Source organism: Mustelus asterias, chromosome 26, assembly GCF_964213995.1.
Source record: "Mustelus asterias chromosome 26, sMusAst1.hap1.1, whole genome shotgun sequence".
Taxonomy (NCBI): domain Eukaryota; kingdom Metazoa; phylum Chordata; class Chondrichthyes; order Carcharhiniformes; family Triakidae; genus Mustelus; species Mustelus asterias.
Genome location: NC_135826.1, coordinates 9,390,614 through 9,413,607, shown reverse-complemented (window position 1 = coordinate 9,413,607; position 22,994 = coordinate 9,390,614). Strand labels below are relative to the sequence as shown.

Genomic DNA, 22,994 nt, shown 5'->3' with positions numbered 1-22,994 from the left:
GTGAATTGGTAGTTTCAACCCCCCCCCCCCCTGTTTCCACCCCCCCCCCCCGCCACAATCCACATATGCTCCGTGCCTGCCAGGCTCCTCCCCTCTCCCATCATGCACCCACCGCATGCTCCTCGCACCCCCACCCGGGCTCCTCCCAGCCCTGCCCAACACCGCACACGCATGCTCTTTGCCACCTTATCCCCCACCCTCGCACGCACGCCATCTGCACTTGCACTTCTGTGCGCGCTCCTCCCGAACCTGCCTGCGCAACTCATGCTCCTCCCTCCCCTACGTGCACTCTTAGCACCCCCGCTGCTCCGTGCGCTTTGCGCCCTACACCCCCAATGCTCCCCCCCCCTCGGCGCGCTTTGCCGGCCTGCTCTCCCGCACCCTCTTCACACCTCCCCACCGCCCCCCCCCCCCACCCCACCCACCCACCCTCTTGGCACACCCCCAGCACATCCCCTTTGCACCCGCCCCCCAACACGTTTCCCCCCCCCCATGCATCCCACCCACTTGCCGCGCCTCCCACCCACCCTCTTTCCAACCCCTTGCCTCCCCCTTTCCAACCCCTTGCCCCCCCCTCTTTCCAACCCCTTGCCCCCCCCTCTTTCCAACCCCTTGCCCCCCCACTCTTTCCAACCCCTTGCCCCCCCACTCTTTCCAACCCCTTGCCCCCCCACTCTTTCCAACCCCTTGCCCCCCCCTCTTTCCAACCCCTTGCCCCCACCCTCTTTCCAACCTCTTGCCCCCCCCCCTCTTTCCAACCCCTTGCCCCCCCCTCTTTCCAACCCCTTGCCCCCCCTCTTTCCAACCCCTTGCCCCCCCTCTTTCCAACCCCTTGCCCCCCCCTCTTTCCAACCCCTTGCCCCCCCCCTTTCCAACCCCTTGCCCCCCCCTCTTTCCAACCCCTTGCCCCCCCCCCTCTTTCCAACCCCTTGCCCCCCCCTCTTTCCAACCCCTTGCCCCCCCCCCGTGAGCCCTCTTCGCGGACCCTCCCCCCACGCTTGCACTCTGTGACCCTGCCCCATCCTCATGCACGCGCTTTGTGACCCCATCCTCTTTGCGTGCCTCCCCCCCCCTGCATTGAAGAGGTAGTTCTCTATCACCTTAATTTTCAACAAATGCTAGCCTATCCAGTGATGCCCACGTCCCGCAAATGAATATGGGTTCAGGGGAGGGGTGAAACCAAGTTTGGACATCAAGGGGAGGAAAGGGAAATAGCAAATGCAGTTGAACAGACGGTATTAACCATCATGCCAAGTCAGCATCGTTTTGCGGTCGTTAGACACAAGAGCAGAGGGATTTAAGTAGTAACTGATAGGTAATAAATAAAAAACTGGGTGTTATCTTTGCATTCAAAAATTATCCTGGAGTAGTGAGCAGTTCCAGTTTACACTGAAGTTACAGGTTTACTGTTACACCGACTTCCACTCTACGTCGCACTAGTGTCAGGTTTAACTTTGGTCTGATTAGCCTGCATTTACACTACAACTGCAACATCGGTGCACAATGAATTTACTTCACATCAGCACTACAGCTGTAATCTTAATGCATAAAGGCTCAACCTTCTTCCTACAGAGTATCTCTGCTTCAGAATCAGTTTGGCTGCGTCACGTAGCATGGATACAAAACTAAAATCAGAAGTCTATTGGCAGTAATTAACATATCCCACCATGAATAAAGTATTTGGATTGAAATGGGCAAGGCACAACTTTCAATGGTTAGTGCAAATAAGTCACCATACAACATTCAATGTGAAACAGACAGCAGGATGCCAATTCAACAAGTTAACAGTGGAGTAGCACAACTCAGACAGCAACAATATTGGAGTAGAATCTTTCAGAATTACTTCAAATAGCTGAGGCCACCATTAGCTGTATTGTTGTTTTGACAGCCATTCTTTTTGGCAAATCAAACGAACTGAGGGGCAAATTAAAAGGGGCAGCCCCCAAAAAGGAGGGAAGCGCCCGAAACAAAAGACAAAGCAGAAAGGAAACTTGAAACATTAAATCAAGGCCACTACTTTTCATCCTGAAAACTAATTATCTGAATTGATTATGCTCATTTTCTTTGAAAAGGCAAATTTCGGTGTCAACTTGGAACTAACAGATGAATTATCAAGTGAAGTGTTGTGATATCACAGCTTCAACTCCGCAAACTGCAGCCAATCCAAACTGTGGGGTGCAATGTTAATAAGGGAGTTTTGCTTCAGATTATAGGTTTCATTGCTTTGACTGCAACCCACACCAGAGCTCCCAGGATCTAAGGAAAAAACAAAGTTGTTCAATTGCTCACTGCACCTGGGTTAAGTGATCAGACAGCCATTAAAAAGTGACAAACCTCATCATTGGAAAACTTCCTCAATCTTGAGTATTTGATCAGCTAATCCAAGTTAACCTTTAAATCATTTATTAATTCTCTAAAAGTATAACACGAAAGCTGTATTCAGACGGTTGCAACATCTTGTTGTATCACAAGACTAGTTTCAGCTGACAGACCTGCAACAGGAAGACAGTTCCGTTATTTCAGAACTTGGAGCACCCAAGTACAAGTGCCTACGGTTTTTTTTCAGAAGCCAGAGAGAAACGCGAGCTGCAAAGGTACCAACAGCCACACACAAAAAAAAAGCAGACACCAGCAGTAATCCAAACAAGGCATATATAGGGGCTCTATTCTGCCAGCATACCTCCTGTGACGTTGGATAAAGATTCCATATCAGCGAAAATGGAAAACACATACTGCTTACTTGTACAGGTTTATATGACCTAATTATTTGACTGAAGCTTTTCATATCAGTCTCTCGCTTTAAACAAAAAAAATCTCTCACTTGAACATGTGTGAATATGCTTCCAGGAACCTACAAATTTCCATGGAACACTGAATCATCAGAACGATTCAGCTGTTCTTGAAGCAAAACTACTAAATGCTAGTGGGCAGGGACAAAAAAAAATAATCGAGACCAACTGGAGACACCCAAACTACACAGCAATCCTCAAGAACTCACAATAACCAACAAGATTCCTTTCTTACTTACAATATTCAATTCTCTTTCACCATTAAGGGCAGCACAGTGGCACAGTACACTGTTGCCTCACAGCGCCAGGAAACCAGGTTCAATTCCAGCCTCAGGTGACTGTGTGGAGTTTGCATGTTTTCCCAATATATGCAAGGGTTTCCTCCTACACTCCAAAGATGTGCGGGTTAGGTTGATTGGCCATGATAAATTGCCCCTTAGTGTCATGGGATTAACAGGGTAAATGTGGGGTTACAAGGATTGGGCCCCAGGTGGGATTGTCGTTGGTGCCAGCTCGATGGGCCGAATGGTCTCCTTCTGCATTGTAGTGGTTCTATGATTAAGATTTGGGAGTACAGTTCCAAGGACCAGAATGCCTTGCAGTACGATGCAAGTGATATTTCATTGTATTTACCTCAGATGCTATTCTTGTCTAGGGCAAGTGGGTTTGGGGGGGGGGGGGGGGGGGGGGGGGGGCGCGGTCACATGCGTAGACCAACCAGTATTCGACCTGACCTTTTGAACAGGTTCTCTAATTCCAGCAGCAGTCACTGGCATTCAAATTAATGGCTGACTTCAACTGTCCAGCACTGGATGGTGACACGAATTGTGCCACCCATACCATTCGACATTGGTGAAAATGTAATCTTCTCGTTCCCACCCCCACCCCCCACCCAATTCAGTTCCACTGCATGAAAAATTAATCTATTGAGTTATCGTGAAGCTGAAGAGGAATATCTCACATAATGCAAAAATATTGATAAGAGTTCAGGCATTGCTGCCTCACAGCGCCAGGGACCCGGGTTCAATTCTGGTCTCAGGTCACTGTGTGGAGTTTTACATTCTCCATGTCTGCGTGGGTTTCCTCCGGGTGCTCCGGTTTCCTCACACTCCAAAGATGCGTGGATTAGGTTTAGTCATGCTAAATTGCCCTTTAGTGTCAGGAGAACCAGCAGGGCAAATGTGGGGTTACGGTGAGGGGTTTGGGTCTGGGTGGGATTGCTGCTGGTGCAGGCTCGATGGGCCAAACGGCCTCCTTCTGCACTGGGGATTCTATGATTCTGGTTTATTTTAACCCAACTCTGGTTCAGACACTGATCCAATATTTACTAATAATGCAACAGTATGTTGTAGGTTTTGTGACTCAATTCAACCACTGTGGGAATAAAGACCATCTTATCAACTCAAATACCAACACAACAATTAAAATTCATCATCTGTGTATATTGCTATGGCTACAGCTTTAAATGCCAATATTTTTGAAGTGGTATTTGCCTCTGCATTTAATGTGATTTTAGACAACACTGATTCAAAGTAATATATATGTTTTCTTTTGGAAATACACATTTAAAAGATGGCATTCCAATGATTTGGTAAAGGGAATGTCCAAGATATTGCCAGTTACTACACACTATCGAGCCCATGAAGACTGAACCATAATTTTGACAAATGCAAAAGCATTTCCAGCCCACTCATTATTTGTGACACATAGCTCCAGCAAACCGCTTCAAACTTCCAACAATTGGTGTATCTGATTTAGTCATTACATCTAAACGAATATGGGACTGAACCATATCAAACTACAAGGATTCAAGATTTGATTCCTGGTCTCTGTTCATTGGGCTGACCTCCTCAGTCAGACTTGCAGTAAAAGCACTAATTGGCCTCAGTGCCATTAGCTAGAGATTTTTTAAAAAGCAAAAAAAATTCAAGAGCGACTCAAGCACAGAAGGCAGTCATTCAGTCTGTGCCGGTTCTCTGGAAGAGTCAGAGAGCATTGCTTAGCTAGTCCTACTTCCCCACATCTAACACACTGTTGCCCTGCATCTTTTCTCTTTACAATTCCCTTTTCAAATCCATGATTAAATCTGCCTCTGCCAAACGCTACTCACTGTTTAAAAATGTTTTTCATCATGCTGCTTTTGGTTCTTTTGCCAATCATATTAAATCAGTGTGCTCTTGTGTTTGGACATTCTGCTAATGGGAACAGTTTCTCCCCATCGACTCTGTCCAGACCCCTTATGATGCTACCAAATCTTCCCTCAACCTTCTCTTTCCCAGCTTCTCCAATCTATCTGTCCACGTAACTAAAGGCCCCATCCAAAGAACCATTTTTAAATCTTTTTTATTCATTTACAGGACTTGGGTATCACTGGCTGGGCCAGCATTTATGGCCCACCCCTAACTGCCATCCATTTCAGAGGGCATTTGAGAGTCGACCATGTTGCTATGGATCTGGACTCACATGTAGGCCAAACCAGATAAGGACTGCAGGTTTCCTTCTCTAAAGTACATTAGTGAACCAGATGGGTTTTAATGACAATCGACAATGGTTTCATGGTCATCATTTGACTTTTAATCCCAGATATTTATTGAATTCAAATTTCACAATCTGCCATGGTGAAATTTCAACCCACGTCCCCAGATCTTGCCCTGGGTCTCTGGATTATTCGTCCAGTGATAATACCACTACGCTACTGCCTCCTCTGTAACCTCTCAGATGCCTTCACGTCTTTCCTATGATGTGTTTCCTTGAACTGAATGCATGGCTGAACCAGTCTTTTACAAAAAGTGTCATGAAACCATGTTAGGTATATTAAAAAAAGATTTTGAATTTACTGGATGGAAACTCCTCTTTTTTTTAATAAAGAGACTAAAACCACATTCCAGTGATGGGATAACAGTCAAAAATATCTCAATATTTGCATCACTGTAGCTCTGATATTCCAAATACTCTTGAAATGGAAACAACCTGTCTGCGAAGCCTCACCAGAAACAACTGCCTTGAAAGAGAATGATGTGGAGATGCCAGCGTTGGACTGGGGTGGACACAGTAAGAAGTCTCACAACACCAGGTTAAAGTCCAATAGATTTATTTGGAATCACGGGCTTTTGGAGCGCTGCTCCTTCTTCGGGTGAACCTACCTCTCCACTCACATTATGAAGGATCAGCGCTCCAAAAGCTCTTGATAGTAAGTAAACCTGTTGGACTTTAGCCTGGTGTTGTGAGACTTCTTGAAAGAGTGTGAAAAGGGGCCCATGTCTTAACCTATTAGCAAAGCATCCAGACAAATATCTCAGCATTCTGAAACAAGCCATTAGACATAATTACTTAGACATTGAAACCTTGGCTGAGAGGAATTCCCAGCCATGATCCAAACAAGTCACAACTGAAGTACACCAGTCATGACCATTTATGGGTCACTGGGCAGTTGGACAGAGAGGGTCATGTGTGTTTAAAGAGTTATTTTTTTTACTGCAGAACAGGACAAGCAACTGAGATTCTGAAGGGGCAAGAATCTGAATGGCTCTTTCTCTTCATCTAACTTGCAAGTTTTGAACCCTATCTGCTGATTTTGAGTATCCTAGCGCCAGACAAAGATTAAAAACTCAACCCAGTGCTGCCATCTCCAGAAACACAGATAAATTGTTTGTTTACACCTTTAAACAGTCTCAACAGTAACAGGACCACCAAATTCAGCCTGAAGCTTGACAAGTCACCAATTATGTATGAGGGGGGGAAAATGAGAGAGAAAGATTGAGCATTATTTTTTTACTTGGATCAGTTTGATTGCAATTAAAATACTATCCTCTTCTTAAAAACTGAAGAAAACAACACGTAAATAATTAAACACTCACAAAAATGAAAATTAAATATTAAAAACCTATTGCAATCAAACGAGGGAAAAGAGGGGAACCATTTGACCCTTCCTCACAAAATCATAATATGCCTCTACTACAAAGTCCAGAATCCTGTATGTCTTATTAATTGCCCTCTTAATTTGCTCTGCCACTTTCAAAGATTTGTCACCCACCTCCAGAACCCTCTCCACTCCCCCCTTTAGAACTGTATCCTTTATTTGATGTTGCCCCCCCCATTCTATCGCTTCTCAGCATTAAATTTCATTGGCTGTGTGTCCACCAGCCTGCATATCCTCTTGAAGTCGATTGCTATTTGATTTGCAGTTCATAAGATTTCAAGGTTTTTCCCACAAATTTCGAAACTATGCCCTGCACGCACAAATTAGGTCATTAACATACATCAAGAAAAGCAATGGTCCAAATCATGACTGGACAAGTCCACTACATTTCTTCCTCCTGCCTGAAAAGCTGTTCACCACTACTGTTTCCTGTCACTCAACATTGCATTCATGCTGGCACCGTCTTAGTCAATAGTCTCAAACTAGCAAACCTGTTACATAACACTTTATCAAAGGCCTTTTGGAAATCCATTACCATCACATTAAGTGCAATACACTCATTAATCTTGTCCATCACCTCATCAGAATAAAACTCAGTCATGTTAAACACAATTTGCTCTTAACAAATCTGTTCTGGCTTTCCTTAATTAATCCACATTTATCCAAGTGTTTGCTAATTTTGCCCCAGATTATCATTTCTAAAAGCTTTCCCACTGCTGAGATTATACTAGCTGGCTTGTAATCACTGGGCTTGTCTTTGCATTCTTTTCTGAACAAGGGTATAACATTTGTCGTTCCCTGGTCATCCGGCACCAACACTGTATCCAAGGAGGATTAGAAATCAGAGCCACCAGAATTTCCACCCTTACATCCCTCAGTATTCTCAGGTCCATCTCATCTGCTCCTGGTGACTTTTTATTTATTTATTCATCTATTAGTCACAAGTAGGCTTATATTCACACTGTAATGAAGTTACTGTGAAAATCCCCTAGTTGCCATACTCCGGCGCCTGTTCGGGTACACTGAGGGAGAATTGAGCATGGCCAATCCACCTAACCTGCTCATCTTTGGAATGTGGGAGGAAACCGGAGCACCTGGAGAAAACCCACGCAGACAAGGGGAGAACGTGCAGACTCCGCACAGACACTGACCCAAGCTGGGAATTTAACCCGGGTCCCTGGCACTGTGAGGCAGCAGTGCTAACCACTGTGCCACCATGCTGTCCCTTATCCACTTCATGTACAGTCAGCCCTTTTAATACTTTTTATATCAGCTTTTAGCCCATCCAGGGTCCCAACTCCTCTTTCACTATGACTTTGGAAGCATCCTCTTCCTTGGTAAGACAAATGCAAAGTGCTGAATGGAATATAAAGGTATGGTTGTTTTGCTGCGGTTGTTGGTGAGAGCACATCCAGAGTGCTGTGCAGAATTTTGGTCTCTATATCTAAGAATGGATATAAATGCATTAGAAGTTTAAAGAAGGCTCACTTGACTGATAACTGGAATTGGGGGGGGGGGGGGGGGGTGAGGGGGGGTTAATTATCTTGTGAGGAAGGTTTGGCCAGGTTAACCAATATCCACTGATGCTTAGAAGTTTGAGGTGTGATCGTATTGAAACATATAGCATCCTTGACAGGCTGAATGCTGAAAGGGTGTTTCCCCTCATGGAAGAGACTAGAACTAGGGGACATGGTTTAAAAATAAGGGGGTCCCTCCTTTACAATGAAGATTAAAATAATTTTTTCTCTAAAAGGGTTGTGAATATTTGGAACTCTCTTCCCCAGACAGCAGTGGAAGAAATTAATGTTTTTAAAGCAAAGGTAGACAGATACTTGACTAACTAAGGAGTCAAAGGTTATCAGGGGAAGCAGAATATGGAGTTGAGGCCACAATCAAATCGGCTAAGATCTTATTAAATGGTGGTGCAGACTCAAGAGGTCAAACAACCTACTCCTGCTCCTTTATATTATTTATTACCTCAGCTATTCCCTCTGCCTCCATACATACGCTCCCTTTCTGGTTCCAGATCAGCCCATTCCTTTACTAATTATATGCCTCTAGAAGAACTTTGGATTTATTTTTATGTTAGCCTCCAGTTTCTTCACTGCCCTAAATATTAGCCAACCATCTCACTTGGAAAGAGAGTGGTTGCATGCACACCCAGACACATGGCTGGGTTCTGCTGAAATTGATCACGATCAAATGACAATATGAAGTTGATAAGAGGCAGCATGGTGACAGTGGTTAGCACTGCTGCCTCACAGCGCCAGGGACCCAGGTTCGATTTCCAGTTCTGAGCTCCCAACAAACACATGGTGACATTGGCTATAAACCAGCCATTTCCCTTGAATCTGACCTCAAGCACTTTTCTCCCCCAAATATTTTTTTCTAAATTGTTGCATCATTTTACTTTGTTTTACGCTGGAAACTAAAATTATCCTGCTTTTACAAATCCTAAACATCTTCCTGCTGTTCCAAAAGCCTGGCAAACTCACAGTAACATAATCTTCCTAAATCCCTGACATTTGCTGTTTGAAAGGAAATAGCTTTTCTCAAATCCTTCTCATTTCAAAACATTTTCAGTTGGTCGATTGGAAAAGTTACTGAATCATCTACTTTGCACAAATAAATAAGCAGTCATGGGCATTCTGTATCTGTTACCAGTATTTAAGTTTCTCTCCACTGCTCCAGACTTTAGCAACCACCTCCTACGAGGCCCTCTTAGTTGCCTTTTAATGTAGATTCATCAAATAGATAGACAAACACACTGATCTACATGAATGCTTGTAACTTGCCCACAGCCCAGATTTTTTTTTTTTTAAATTTTATCCCCCCAATTTTCCTCCCTCCTCTCCTGATGGCATGTATGGATTCTGCTCTTGACACCTCACCAAGTGACCACTCCTCGAGAGATTAGGAAGACTACCTGACCATGATTGCCACTCTGCAGGAGATAATCATATTGTCCGTATTTATCTACTTTCCAGTGTGGAGGCTCTGTGTGCTGATCTGGAATGGGGAATTTGGCTGATTCGCCCTCCTCTTTATCAGGATATACTCAAGTCACAAAAATTCTCTTTCTGCTGCTTTAGCAAAAAGATCAGACATCAAAGCTGGAATTTTCTTGGTCTAAATGTGCAACTGCTTTATTAGACACTAAAAGCAATCATTACGCAGAAATCGTTGACTGGACAACTTTATTCTGCCAGAATTCATCTATTAATTCTACAATAAGTTATTTCGAAGGATCATATGCGACAATCATGTAGTCACCTATGAAAGCATTGTAACATTTAATTAGTTATGAAGTTCTGAATGTTCTTTTCAGAAACATAATTGCAATATTTTACATACTGAGTCACTTTGGACACATTCAATTCTTTACCATTAATTCCACTTCTGCCCCAGATATAAACTTATATAATCAAATCATTTAGGACTGGTTAACTCAGTTGTCTGGACGTTTGGTTGAGGATGCTGAGCGACACCAACAGTGCGGGTTCAATTCCCATAGTAGTTGAGGTTATCCATGACCTTGCTCCTCACCCGAGGTGTGGCCACCCTCAGTGTAAATCATTACCAAGTCAACTCTCTCTCAAAGGAGAGAGCAATCTGTGGTCCCCTGGGGCTGTGGCGACATTTCACAATCTCATTCGAAAACAGTCTCAAATGGCAGCATCAGCCAACCCAGTCTTAAACATCATGGGCATAGGGTTCATTCAGAATTTACTTGGCCCTCTTACTTTTGTCTTTTGACTTCTTTCTAAATAATTTTTCTCCCTTTTACCCTCCCGGTCTCCACTCACCAGTTACAGCCAAACTCTTCCATGGCCTCAAAATAAAGAGCAATTCTACCAACAAAGCCTGGGGATTACTCTCCTCCTCATTATCAGGTAACAAAACAGTCGTTTGTGGCAAAATATTATGACTGTTGTTTCAAGCTTAGAAACTGTGTGAGAAGAAGGTGGGGCTTGTGCTAGTTCTCCACAATGATAATATTGTAATATGGCATTCTTTTGATAGCCTCAAATCAGTTCGCATAATTTACCAAGTTCTTTACCCCGATAATCTAATCTCAGCAAGTCCAACAGTGGAGCGGGGCTTAGTGCCTCTGATTTAGGCTTGGAAAAATCACAAATTCTCACCCTTATTCATATAACTGGACGCCAGGTATCTGGTATCATTCGCGATTCCCTCAGGAGTCAAACAACCCAACAACATTCACCATATATGAGTAATGGTCACTGGGGTGAGGATTTTGGAGGTGACCATTACCTGTGGCAGAATCATCAACTTCAAAATAAAATTTTTAGGAGAAAAAGACATTTAAAACATATAGGTCGGTACATCAAGATTTCAGTAAGACATCATTTCAGATGACAGAAACTTGCGCACCTTACATCGATTGTAAAAAAAAATACACACTGATGCATATGTTAATTATTACAAGGGAATATTTGGAGTGGTATAATACTTGGGTAAGGTACTGATGGCTGCATATATTTAATAATGGTGGGAGCAATGAGTTAGCTATCTCAGCATCAAAAACATACTGAATGGAGCATGGTTTTTCTCCAGAATGAATTGTTACTGACATGTTAAATAAACCAAATGTCAATATGACACCTGATATTTAGTTTGTCCTGTTAATCACCTCTGCACCTTTACTGACTCAGTCGTGACACTCCTGTTCAAATCAGAAGGTCAGAGGCTCAGGTCCCACTATAGAATCTTTAATACATAATCCAGGCTGACACTTCATTGCTGTAATGATGAGCAGAAAGAAACTTAAACTTGTATTTATACAAAGCTTTTCGTGACGTCAGGACATCCCAAAGTGCTTTACAGCTAATGAAGTAATCTTGAAACGTCGTCACTGTTGTAATGCGGGGAACACATGGCAGCCAATTTGAGCACAGCAAGGATACACAAACAAGGACATAACCTACCGGTTTATCTGTTTTAGTGATGCTGGCTGATGGCCAAATATTATCTAGAAACAGAAAGTACACTTTTTCTTCTACAAGTGAGATGCATATGTTAGAGGGATTAGCGGGTAAATATGTGGGGGTAGGGCCTGGGTGGGATTGTGGTCGGTGCAGACTCGATGGGCTGAATGGCCTCCTTCTGCACTGTAGGATTCTATGATTCTAATAAGTAGGGCCTCAGGATCTTTTACACACTCCCAAGAGGAGAAATAGGTTTTCGTTTAACATCTCATCTAAAATGACGACACATTGACAGTGCAATGCTGAGGGATTGTTGCACTCAAATACGAGCCTGGATTAGGTGCTCAAGTCTCTGGAGTGAGGCTTCAACCGTGAACATCTGGCTCAAAGGCAAGATTGCTACTACCGGGCTCAGCCAACACATTGCGCTGTGGCATTAACTCTCAAAAAGAGATGAATTTCAATTTTTAAAATATTAAATATACTCCAACATTTAGCTTTAAATTTTAGACTATCTCAATTCAATGGATTCTGAAGAGCCATAAAGCAGGTCATTTAGAGAAGTCATTGTACAAAGCGCATACTTTGAAACACAGGCAAATACAGTGGAATAAAGAGATAAACAATCCTATGTTCTTTTTTGTTTAGACTAATCCATATATTGTTCATTTAAACGCGCAGGCTTAACATTTTTCATAGCTCAGTTAACCTTTCAGCATACTCTATTGCAATTTGAGTTACTTTTTCAATTAAGTTCAGTTAGTGAAAATAAAAAGTTAAAACATTTTGTGACACACACTACCTGCAAGACCAGAAGGTTCAAAATTTAATGACCAGTCTGCACTGATTTATCTAATCTTGTAGACAAAATTTCTCATCCCAGGAACCATTCCAGTAAGCCTCCACTTGATGTTCTCAAGGATCCTTATATTTTTCCTAGTGTGGTGACCAGGGCTGGAAGTAATAATTTAGTTAGAATCATAGAATCTCTACAATGCAGAAGAGGCCGCTCGGCCCATCAAGTCTGCACCAACCTTCTGACAGAGAATCTCGCCCCGTAACCCTGCGTATTTACCATGACTAATCCACCTAACCTACACATCTTGGAATACGAAGGACATCTTTGGACTACAGGAGGAAACTGGAGCACCCTGGAGGATATCCACACAGACAGGGGGAGGGTGTGCAAACCCCCACACAAAGTCACCCAAGGCCAGAATTGAACCCTGGAGCTGTGAGGCAGCAGTGCTAACCACTGTGCGGCCCTAATGGGGGCCTAACCTGTTTTTTTAATAAAGGCTCAGCATAATTTTCCTGCTTTTGTATTCAGTGCACCTTTTACAAAGATCCAGATCCCATTTGCTTTGCTCAACATGTCTTTCCACCTCCAAAAATCAACGCACACAAACTCCAGACCCCGCTGGCCCTACACATTTTAATAGTAAGTCTATATTGCCACTCCCTGTCCCCTCTGTCAAAATATGTCACCTCACATTTCCCCATTAGATTCAATCTGCTACTTGTCTGCCCATTCTGCTGGTCGATACATGTCCTGTTATGGTCAATTTATATCATCTTCATTGTCTACCACACCTTCAAGTTTGATATCATGGCACATTTTGAAATTTTACTCTATTCCAAGAAATATATTTATACCACTTGGGGAACATTACTGCCTACTATAATCTGAAAAATAACTACTTTCTGTCCTTAAGCCAATTATTTATCCAAAACTGACACTGTCCCTCCTAATCAATTTTGCTAACCAACTTTTAAGCAGTACTTTGTCAGATACTTCTTAAAATCCATACAGCCAATATCCATCAACCTTCTTTGTTACTTCATCATCAGGATCCCCAATTCTGATTTTTAGTCAGTGTTTCCTGCTGGAAAGTGTTCAACTGTGTCCAAGTTGTAATGGCCCTTACAATTGAATAACCAGCACTTATTGTGCTGTCCAAGATGTGAAATATGCACAAAGTATTGTGGGGCTCTCAGCACTATGGTATATTTCTAGAGGATGGGAGAAAATTGGGGAGGTCAGAAAAGGTTGATCTGTAACAATGGGACTATAATCGCAGGAAACTGCAGTTCAGTATAATTTATGAAGATACCCTTCAACTTCAATGTGACGATGCAAATGCCAAACTATTAATTTTGTAAAAATACTGTTATGACAAAAAGGACAACAGTTCCAGTTCTGTATTTGGCAATAAGTGAAGTGCATGTATGAATGAGTTAACCTTGAAATGGTTACACATTTAACGGAAGAACAAAACGTTAAAATGATCACTGTTGGTGATAATGGTGGACGCTAATGAAAGTGATACAACCGTACTGGCTACAGTGAGATTTTGTACCATTCAGTATTGGTGTAAATAAAGTAAGTTGACCTAGTAACACCGTCATTAACTTCCATCAACAACTTATAGTTATATAGCCCCTTTATTATAATCCCAAATTGCTTCACAGGAGCATTATAAAACAAGAGCCACATAAGGAAATTAGGTTAAATGGCCAGAGTAAAGAAAGTGAGATGGGGTAGTGCTGGGAGGGAATTCCAGGGGGGGGGGGGGGGGGGGGGGTCCAGAGGGTAGAATGTGGGAGTTCTGCCAGAAAGCTGAACCTTCAGTCACCACCCATCATCATCGCAGATAACTTTAATTATGACCCAATAGTTGCTGAACCTTGCCACATCTGCAATGTCTTATCATAACGCTTGGGGTTATATAGTGGGGAGTGGTACTGAACATGTTTAAGAAAGAAATAATGCACTGGTCTTCAATTACTCAATGCATGAAATAAAATGATCCAGGAAGTGCTTTACTTTTCAGAACAACATTCATGCACAAACAAAAAGAAATTAATTTTCTGCTAAATAAAACTGGTCTAGCATCATATTTCTGTCACCTCCTTCAGATTTGCAGCTATACATCAAAACAAGGTGTAAAACCATGTGATGAATGCAACACAATAGAAAGGAAGTACAGCACTCAGAAAAATTTTAACATGAGAATTCATCAGCACAGAAAAATTCAAAAGATGCAAGATGGCACAGAAACAGTTACAACAGAATTTAGCAGAAGTGTTCAAATTGCAAAGTGAAGTTAAGGCCATATTCAGACCAGCCATGATCTTACTGAACGGGTGGAGCAGGTTCAAGGGGCTGAATGGCCTACTTCTGCTCCTAATTCTTATGTTTGAATGCGAGAGAAGATTTTTCTCCCTGTTCATCAATCAGTACCAAAGGGCCAAGATTGAGAATTTTTTTTAAAAACGAGAAGCGTAACAAGGCAAGAAGAACATTTTTATAATTTTTTTGATCAGAATCCAGAATGATCACAACTAGTTGTTGAAGCAGAGTCCATCAGATAAAAGAATATTGAAATTAAAAAATGACACGGTTATGGTATAAAGCAGGAAAATGCGATGAGAAATGTGATGTGATAGGGCGGCACGGTGGCAAATTGTTAGCACTGTCTATAAAATAACGAGGTGCACAGATCAGCTAGATAGTCAATATCTTTTCGCAAAGGTAGGGGAGTCTAAAACTAGAGGGCATAGGTTTAAGGTGAGAGGGGAAAGATACAAAAGTGTTCAGAGGGACACTTTTTCACACAGAGGGTGGAGAGTGTCTGGAACAAGCTGCCAGAGGTCGTAGTAGAGGCGGGTAGAATTTTGTCTTTTAAAAAGCATTTAGATAGTTACATGGGTACGATGGGTATAGAGGAATATGGGTCAAACGCGGGCAATTGGGACTAGCTTAGTGGTTTAAACAAAAATGGGCGGCATGGACAAGTTGGGCCGAAAGGCCCGTTTCCATGCTGTAAACCTCTATGACTCTATTGCCTCACAGTGCCAGGGACCCGGGTTCAATTCCAGCCTTGGGTGACTGTGTGGGGAGTTTGCATGTTCTCCCAGTGTTTGCATGGGTTTCCTCCAGGTGCTCTGGTTTCCTCCCACAGTCCAAAGATGTGGGGGTTAGGTGGATTGGCCGTGCTAAATTGCCCTTAGTGTCAGGGGGATTAGTGGGGTAAATGCGTGGGGTTGCAGGGGGGTGGGGCCTGATGGGATTGTTGCCGGTGCAGGCTCCATGGGTCGAACGGCCTCCTTCTGCACTGTAGAGATTCTATGAAAATGGATAGCTTCAGGAGGGGTAATTAGGAGCAGAACAAGTAGCCAAATACTTCCTTCTGAGCTGAAGTTTGTTATCATTCCATGATAAGGAAACAAGCAAGCAGCACTATGGTTCAGCTCATTAGAAATTAATCTGAACTGAGTCATGCACTATGACATTCCAATGGATACACCAGAGTAAATACTGTTTTACTGGGCTATTATTTTTAGCAGACTGCCCTGCTACAAGCTGCAGAGCCAGCTGGCCAAGTGTTCCAGCAGTAAGGCAACACTGGCAGTCCCATAATGAATGCAAGAAAGAATAGAAAGTAATTATTGGTAATCAATGCCACAAGTATGAATTTCATGCTGTCACCCAACTGTGGGATTCTGACTGGATAAATGACTCAAACTGGATCTTGTGGTTTACCACATCAAACAGACCCATCTCCTTTCATGCAAAACAAATATAAACCAATTAGGAAGATGTTTTAAACGAAAAACAAACATAAATTTCAAGTATCAGCTTGGCTTATGCTAGCATTCGCATCTCATGTCAAAAGGTTGTAGTGTCAGCCCCACTCCACAATGAGTGAATATGTTGGCCTGCTTTGTGCAGCAATTGCATTGGCATAGCCTCTCACTGATATAAAAAATAGCATTGCACAACTTGAAAAACAAGTTAACTCATCATTCTTCTCATTTGCTGGACCTTGTTGTGCACAATTTGGAAAAAACAACAGTCTGCATTTCAAAGCTGACCAGCTGAGAAGCCCTGAAGAATGATAAGGTGTCACTTAAATACAACTACTTTCTTTATTAGAAGAAAATCAACCACAACCTAACCAAATACAGTAAAGCTGCCCCAGGTTACCTCCCTGCCATTAATGCCTGATGATCAACACACCCTTTTCATCCACTTTCAATCCTGCTACATAACTGCAAATGATGTGGCCTGACAAAAGTCAATACTCACCTGGGTCACGTTCATACAATTGAGCATCCTGAGGCTTTTAAGTCCCCGCTTCCTGTTTTCTCCCAGTACACTATCTCCCTCCTATTCCACGGAGTGTTAGTCTTGCTGTGATACAAAGCCACAGGGACTCTCCGAAGTTCTTTCTCAAAATGAGAAATTTTCACATGTACACCAAGATATCGAATAAGCCCTTTGCACAAAAGCTATAAAGTGGGCAAACTATTTTATTGTAAATATATTTTCGAAGCAATTCTGATGCATTTGCGAGTACCAAAATACCCATTATTTTGCACCACCCTGTTTAAAATGGCAATAATAATAGAATAATACATGGATAAATAAAAATTGATACATTCACAGATGTGACCATTACTTTACATGCATTTGCACTGGGAATAAATTTGAAATATCCTCCATTTACTGCCATACTGACATCTCCAACTTCTGAGATAAATGTGACTTAAATCTCTGGTGCATCAGATTAAAACACTTTACTCAAATTATAAACACTTGATGTGGAACATTAATCTGCCTTTTCATCTATATGTTAATGAATCAGTGTGGTTAGAAGAACTACAAATAGCAAACAAGACACCATCAGAATTGGTTTTACTACTGGAGTAAGTTTGCCTGACAAAAAGATGAACAAACAACAATGATACACAATGCATAGGTTTAAACAACACACACTTGTTCAGACCCTCTACATTACTGTTTTTACTCAGTCCACCCATTCCCACCTTAAACAAGTGCTGAATTTCACAGAGCAGAGTTGAAAATGCATGAGCATGTCCACCTCACCTCTCGCAAGTGGTCATTGTTCAGGTATAAGCCAATGAATGCTGTTGAATGACACTCCACTATGGGAGTATCAGAGCTGATCCAGATTCCAGCCTGGTTAGACATCCACATGCATGCACTCTCAAACACAAATCACTGAAAAGTTATCAGAGCAGGAATTCCAATTGATACCCCTCCCCACCTCAAAATGTCAAAGACAACTGTAGCAAACCCTCTGATGCTCTTTAAAAAAAAAAGGCGGCATGGACAAGTTGGGTCGAAGGGCCTGTTTTCATGCTGTAAACCTCTATGATACTATGACTCTAAGCCGCTAACTTGACACAGCCCAGGGAAGGTTTGAGACCTCGCTGGTCAGTGTGTTAGGCCATAACACAAAATGGGCAACACGGTGGCACAGTGGTTTGCACTGATGCCTCACAGCACCAGGGACCTGGGTTCGATTCCTGGCTTGGGTCACTGCCTGTGTGGGGTTTGTACGTTCTCTCCGGGTCTGCGGTGTCGGTTTCGTATCCGGTTTCCTCCCACAGTCTAAAGATGTGCGGGTTAGCTGCATTGGCCATGCTAAATTGCCCCTTAGTGTCCCAGGATGTGTAGGTTAGAGGGACAAATAGAACAAATATGTGGGGTTACGGTGATAGGGCCTGGGTGGAATTGTTGTTGGTGCAGACTCGATGGGCCAAATAGCCTCTTTCTGTACTGTAGGGATTCTATGATTCTAGGAAAATAACAACACTGCAATTATTGATAAATAGGGTTTCACAGAGTGCACATCAGATAACACATACCTCTCTTTATAGGCCACACTATTAGCACAATCAATGCCTCTGCCTGACCAAGGTAGTGGAGCCCAAGAACTGGCTCATCAGGACAAGGGGAGGAAATTGGAAAAATGCAAGTGCAATTTAGGTCTTAATTTAAAAGAAATAAACTGAAGTGAAACAGCAAGGTTCATCTTTTAGAATTGAAAAGTAGGAATAAATAGGAAAATACATTTTAAAAATGTACAACCAAGAAACACAGTAGGGTCCGGTGGGGTAACTTCTTCACGCAAAGGGTGGTGCGTCTATGGAATGAGCTGCCAGAGAAAGTGGTTGAGACAGGTTCAATAGCAACATTTAAAAAGCATTTGGATAAGTACATGGATGGGAAAGGATTAGAAGAATATGGGGCAAGCGCAGGCAATTGGGACTAGCTGGGAAGGCACCATGGTCGACATGGGCTGGTTGGACCAAAGGGCCTATTTCCGTGCTGTATTACTCGATGACAATACATAATAAAATAGATATAACACGAGCATGATAGTTTCATTCAGACTGAAACAGACAAAAGACCATCGTTAAGCCCTCACTGGAACACAAGACATAATTCATGTTTCATACTCCAATAGAAACATCTTACATAAAATATGCCGCCATTCTGTGACTTGCAAAGACAGTCTACTTATGTGATTGCACTCAAATGAACAATGCTGTCTATAGAGTGTCTGGAGACTTCCTCCCACGCTTTAGAATTGCAATGAGTTACTGAGCAGTTCTATTGCAGAGATCATTCTTAGGGTGATGTTGCACAGTGCAGTTATAATATCTTCAGAAGTTGGCCTCAAAACTAATTTTTACAATGTGCCATTTGTTAAAATTTGCAATTTTTTCACCTGTTCTGAATTAATGCAGGCCCCAGACATCATAGAAAATAAAAGCAAAATACTGCGGATATTGGAAATGAGTCATATCGGACTCGAAACATTAGCTTCTCTCTCCACATATGCTGTCAGACCTGCTGGTTTTTCCAGCACGTTGTTTTTATTCACAGCTATGATGGCTTGCCTTGTCAAATTGCCAGAGGTTGCTTTAGTGAGTGGGTTGATTGGGCAAAACCTACACGGAGGAGAGATTCCATACTTCTAGCTCTGCAGGTATGGCACTTTTATAGTTTCAGATCAATAGTTTTTCTGTTCGTCTTCCCCAGCCCCACTGGAGGCATGGGCCCACTAGTTTTTAGATCCACTGGCATGTCTCCAGTACCTCACCCAAGTGACCACTTCTCAGGTGCGCGCCAGACACCGTCAATGAGTGACATGAAGGACATCACATCTAAGCCCACACCTGTCCTCGCACCCAAAGTAAATTAAATTTTATTTACTAGTCACAAGTAAGGCTTACATTAACACTGCAAGTTACTGTGAAATTCCCCTAGTCGCCACACTCCGGCATCTGATTGGATCAATGCACCTAACCAGCACATCTTTCAGACTGTGGGAGGAAACCGGAGCACCCGGAGGAAACCCACGCAGACATGGGAGAACATGCAAACTCCACACAGACAGTGACCCAAGCCGGGAATTGAATCCGGGTCCCTGGCGCTGTGAGGCAGCAGTGTTAACGACTGTGCCGTTGTGAGCAACTGGAATTCTGCCTTTTCTAATGAAAGGCTGTCTCAACCTGAAATGTTAACTGTTTCTCTCCACAGATGCTGCCTGACCTGCTGAGTATTTCCAGCACTTCCTGTTTTTATATTAACAGTTCAGGCTGTTTTGATTGTGGCAAAAGTTGACCTTCCTGCAAACATCACAATAGTTATTTATTAGATCCTTTGCCCTGACCGCCACTGCTGCCTGAAAGTAATTCAAATAGAATTAACTGTTTCAAACAATTGGGTGGCAATAATTTAGTTTCAGAGTAGCAAATGTGTTTCTTTGGTTATTTTTTATAATGAGAAACCAATACAGTTTAGTGAATGGCTGCTCATAAGATGCAACCTGGATTTTGTTTTCCTCCCTCTCCTGAACTTCACTGACGCATCATGGCTCCACAAGCACCAGTCCAAGGCGTAAAGCAGAAGTAGGCCATTCAGCCCATTGAGTCAACTCTGCCATTCAATGAGATCTTGACTGATCGGATTCAATAATCCTCCACTCCATTTTCCCCATAACCAATCTCCATAACCTTTGATTCCTTTACTGATTAAAAATCTGTCTCAGCCTTGAACATATTTAATCAACCAGCCTCTTCAGCCCTCTGCAGTAAAGAATTCCACAGATTCACTACCGTCTGAGAAGAAATCCTCCTCATTTCTGTCTTAAATGGGAAACCCCTTACTCTGAGATTATGCCCTCTGGTCCTAGACTCTCCCACAATCTGTCAAGCCTCCTAAGAATTCTGTCTCTCTCCCTCTCTCAATAAAACGATTTTAAAAATCTGGAATTAAGAATCTACCGAAGACCATGAAACCATTGTTGACTGTTGGAAAAACCCATCTGGTTCACTATGTCCTTCAGGGAAGGAAATCTGCCTTCCTTACTTGGTCTGGCCTATGTGTGACTCCACAGCCACAGCAATGTGGTTAACTCTCAACTAATCTCAGGCAACTAGGGATGGGCAATAAATGTTGGCTAGCCAATGACGCCCATGTCCCGTGAATGAATTTTAAAAAATAATTCTTCTAAACTCCAATGAGTATAGGCCCAACCTACTCAACTCTCCCCATTAGAAAATCCCTCCATACCCAGGATCAACCTAATGAACCTTCTCTGGACTGCCTCCAATGCCAGTATACTTTTCCTTAGATAAGGGGACCAAAACTGTTCACAGTATCTTACAATCCTTCACCCAATAAGTCATGAATTCAGTGAGGCTATTTGACTATGACTAATTATAGACAGCCTGCAACCTCATCCACATACAAATTTGTACAAGTGGAATTTTTAGAAAATCAACAGCAACAACCCTGATTTTTCATAAATCAATGGGAGCAAAATCAGCTATATAATCTCAAATGCTGCTTTAGCTAAAATCAGGGACTAAACTTCAACTGTATGGTCTAGCTGTGCAATAAACAGTTCATTTTCCATCTTCCCCACCAGTTGTGTATCTGTGGCTTAGAGTTAACGGCTACACTTTTCCAGTACCTACAGGCACAGGATGAAATTGCACATGTTTTAAGTTTGAAACGTCCAGGCAACCAGCGAATAAAACAGCTTGGAGACTTGGCAACTTGTGACAAATGATGCTACCGCCTCCTTATATATAAACCCTTAACATGAACGCTGCCAAACACTGCAGAACTCTGCTTCCAGAGCAACGTTATTTAACCACATTCTCTCCACCCCCAGAAAAAAAGGATTCAAGATTTGAAGGTGGTGATGGGGTGGGGGGACTTAAAATCAACAGTGGGTTTACCAAATTAATCAAAGAGTAACAAGTTGCTCTTTTTTTTAATTGGCCACATTAAAAATCCAAAAGATCTGATAGTGGGAGAACAGGGGATTGCTGTAGAGAGTTCATAACCTCTTGGGTAATGAAATAAAATCCAATAATTTGTCCTAAATTCAAAAGGGGGGAGCTTTCCAATTTCCCGTCCTTTAATGTACAATGGGGAGGAGGGGTTACAATCAAAATCTCAAGTTGCTGACCAACTGAAATGGAGTTCTTGTTGATTTTCACAGCAGCAGAATAAACATACAAAATATTTTTTATTACATAAATGTGGGGACCGCACTCAAAAACTCAAGCTGCTGGCTGAAATATATTTTTATTACATTAATGTGGTTGAGGGGGGGGGGGGCGGTTGGGGAAGTTGGAACTGTCCTTGCTGCTATCCACATTGCCATGTCAGGCAGAGTGAGGGGCTGCCCGGCTCCTGCCCAGCCCAGCCTGGGCTCAGCGACACTGCCAGCCGCCGGGGTAGGTGCCGCCGAGCTCATTCCTTCACATTCCCCCCCCTGTCCCCCCGGCCCAGCCGCCTTACCTGGCTCGCTTTGTAAAACTGCTTCTTCAGACCGGCCACCGACATCCTCGCCGCGCACTCCTAACGGACGGCAACTTTAAAACAATAGGAATTAAATACGTGGCCTCTCTCCCCCTGCTTGTTTATCCTCCTGCTGTCCTCTCTCTCTCCAGCTCCACTCACTCTGTCAGGGATCTTACATGGCAACCGCAGCCACTTCCGGCAGCCCGCCAACGAGCGCCACCCGCAGGCGGAACGCTCAAACCGCTGGCGGGGGAGGTCCTCCCAACACAGCGCCCCCTCTGCCGTACTCCAATGGTCCTCCAAACACAGCGCCCCCTCTGCCGTACTCCAACGGTCCTCCAAACACAGCGCTCCACTCTGCCGCACTCTGGCTGTTCAACCCTACACGCAGTCCTCCAGACACAGCGTCCCCGCTGTCACACTCCGGCATTCCTCCAGACACAGCGCCCGCTCTGCCACACTCCAGAGGTCCTCCAGACACAGCGCCCCCGCTGCCACACTCCAGCATTCCTCCAGACACAGCGCCCCCTCTGCCACACTCCAGCATTCCTCCAGACACAGCGTCCCCGCTGTCACACTCCGGCATTCCTCCAGACACAGCGCCCCCTCTGCCACACTCCAGCATTCCTCCAGACACAGCGTCCCCGCTGTCACACTCCGGCATTCCTCCAGACACAGCGCCCCCTCTGCCACACTCC

At 43.3% G+C, this 22,994-nt stretch overlaps 1 protein-coding gene across 2 annotated transcripts in view; it reads right to left on the bottom strand.

The window, feature by feature from the left end:
* Positions 1-22,794, bottom strand: part of LOC144479462 (endophilin-A2-like) — a 123,714-nt gene extending 100,920 nt beyond the window's left edge. The window contains exon 1 of one of the 2 annotated variants that reach the window (XM_078198153.1): positions 22,294-22,794. In XM_078198153.1, the coding sequence (XP_078054279.1) occupies positions 22,294-22,338 (45 nt within the window). In that variant the 5' untranslated portion in view covers positions 22,339-22,794. The remainder of the gene's footprint in view (positions 1-22,293) is intronic. The other variant, XM_078198152.1, reaches the window with a different exon arrangement.
* Positions 22,795-22,994: the final 200 nt, after the last annotated feature.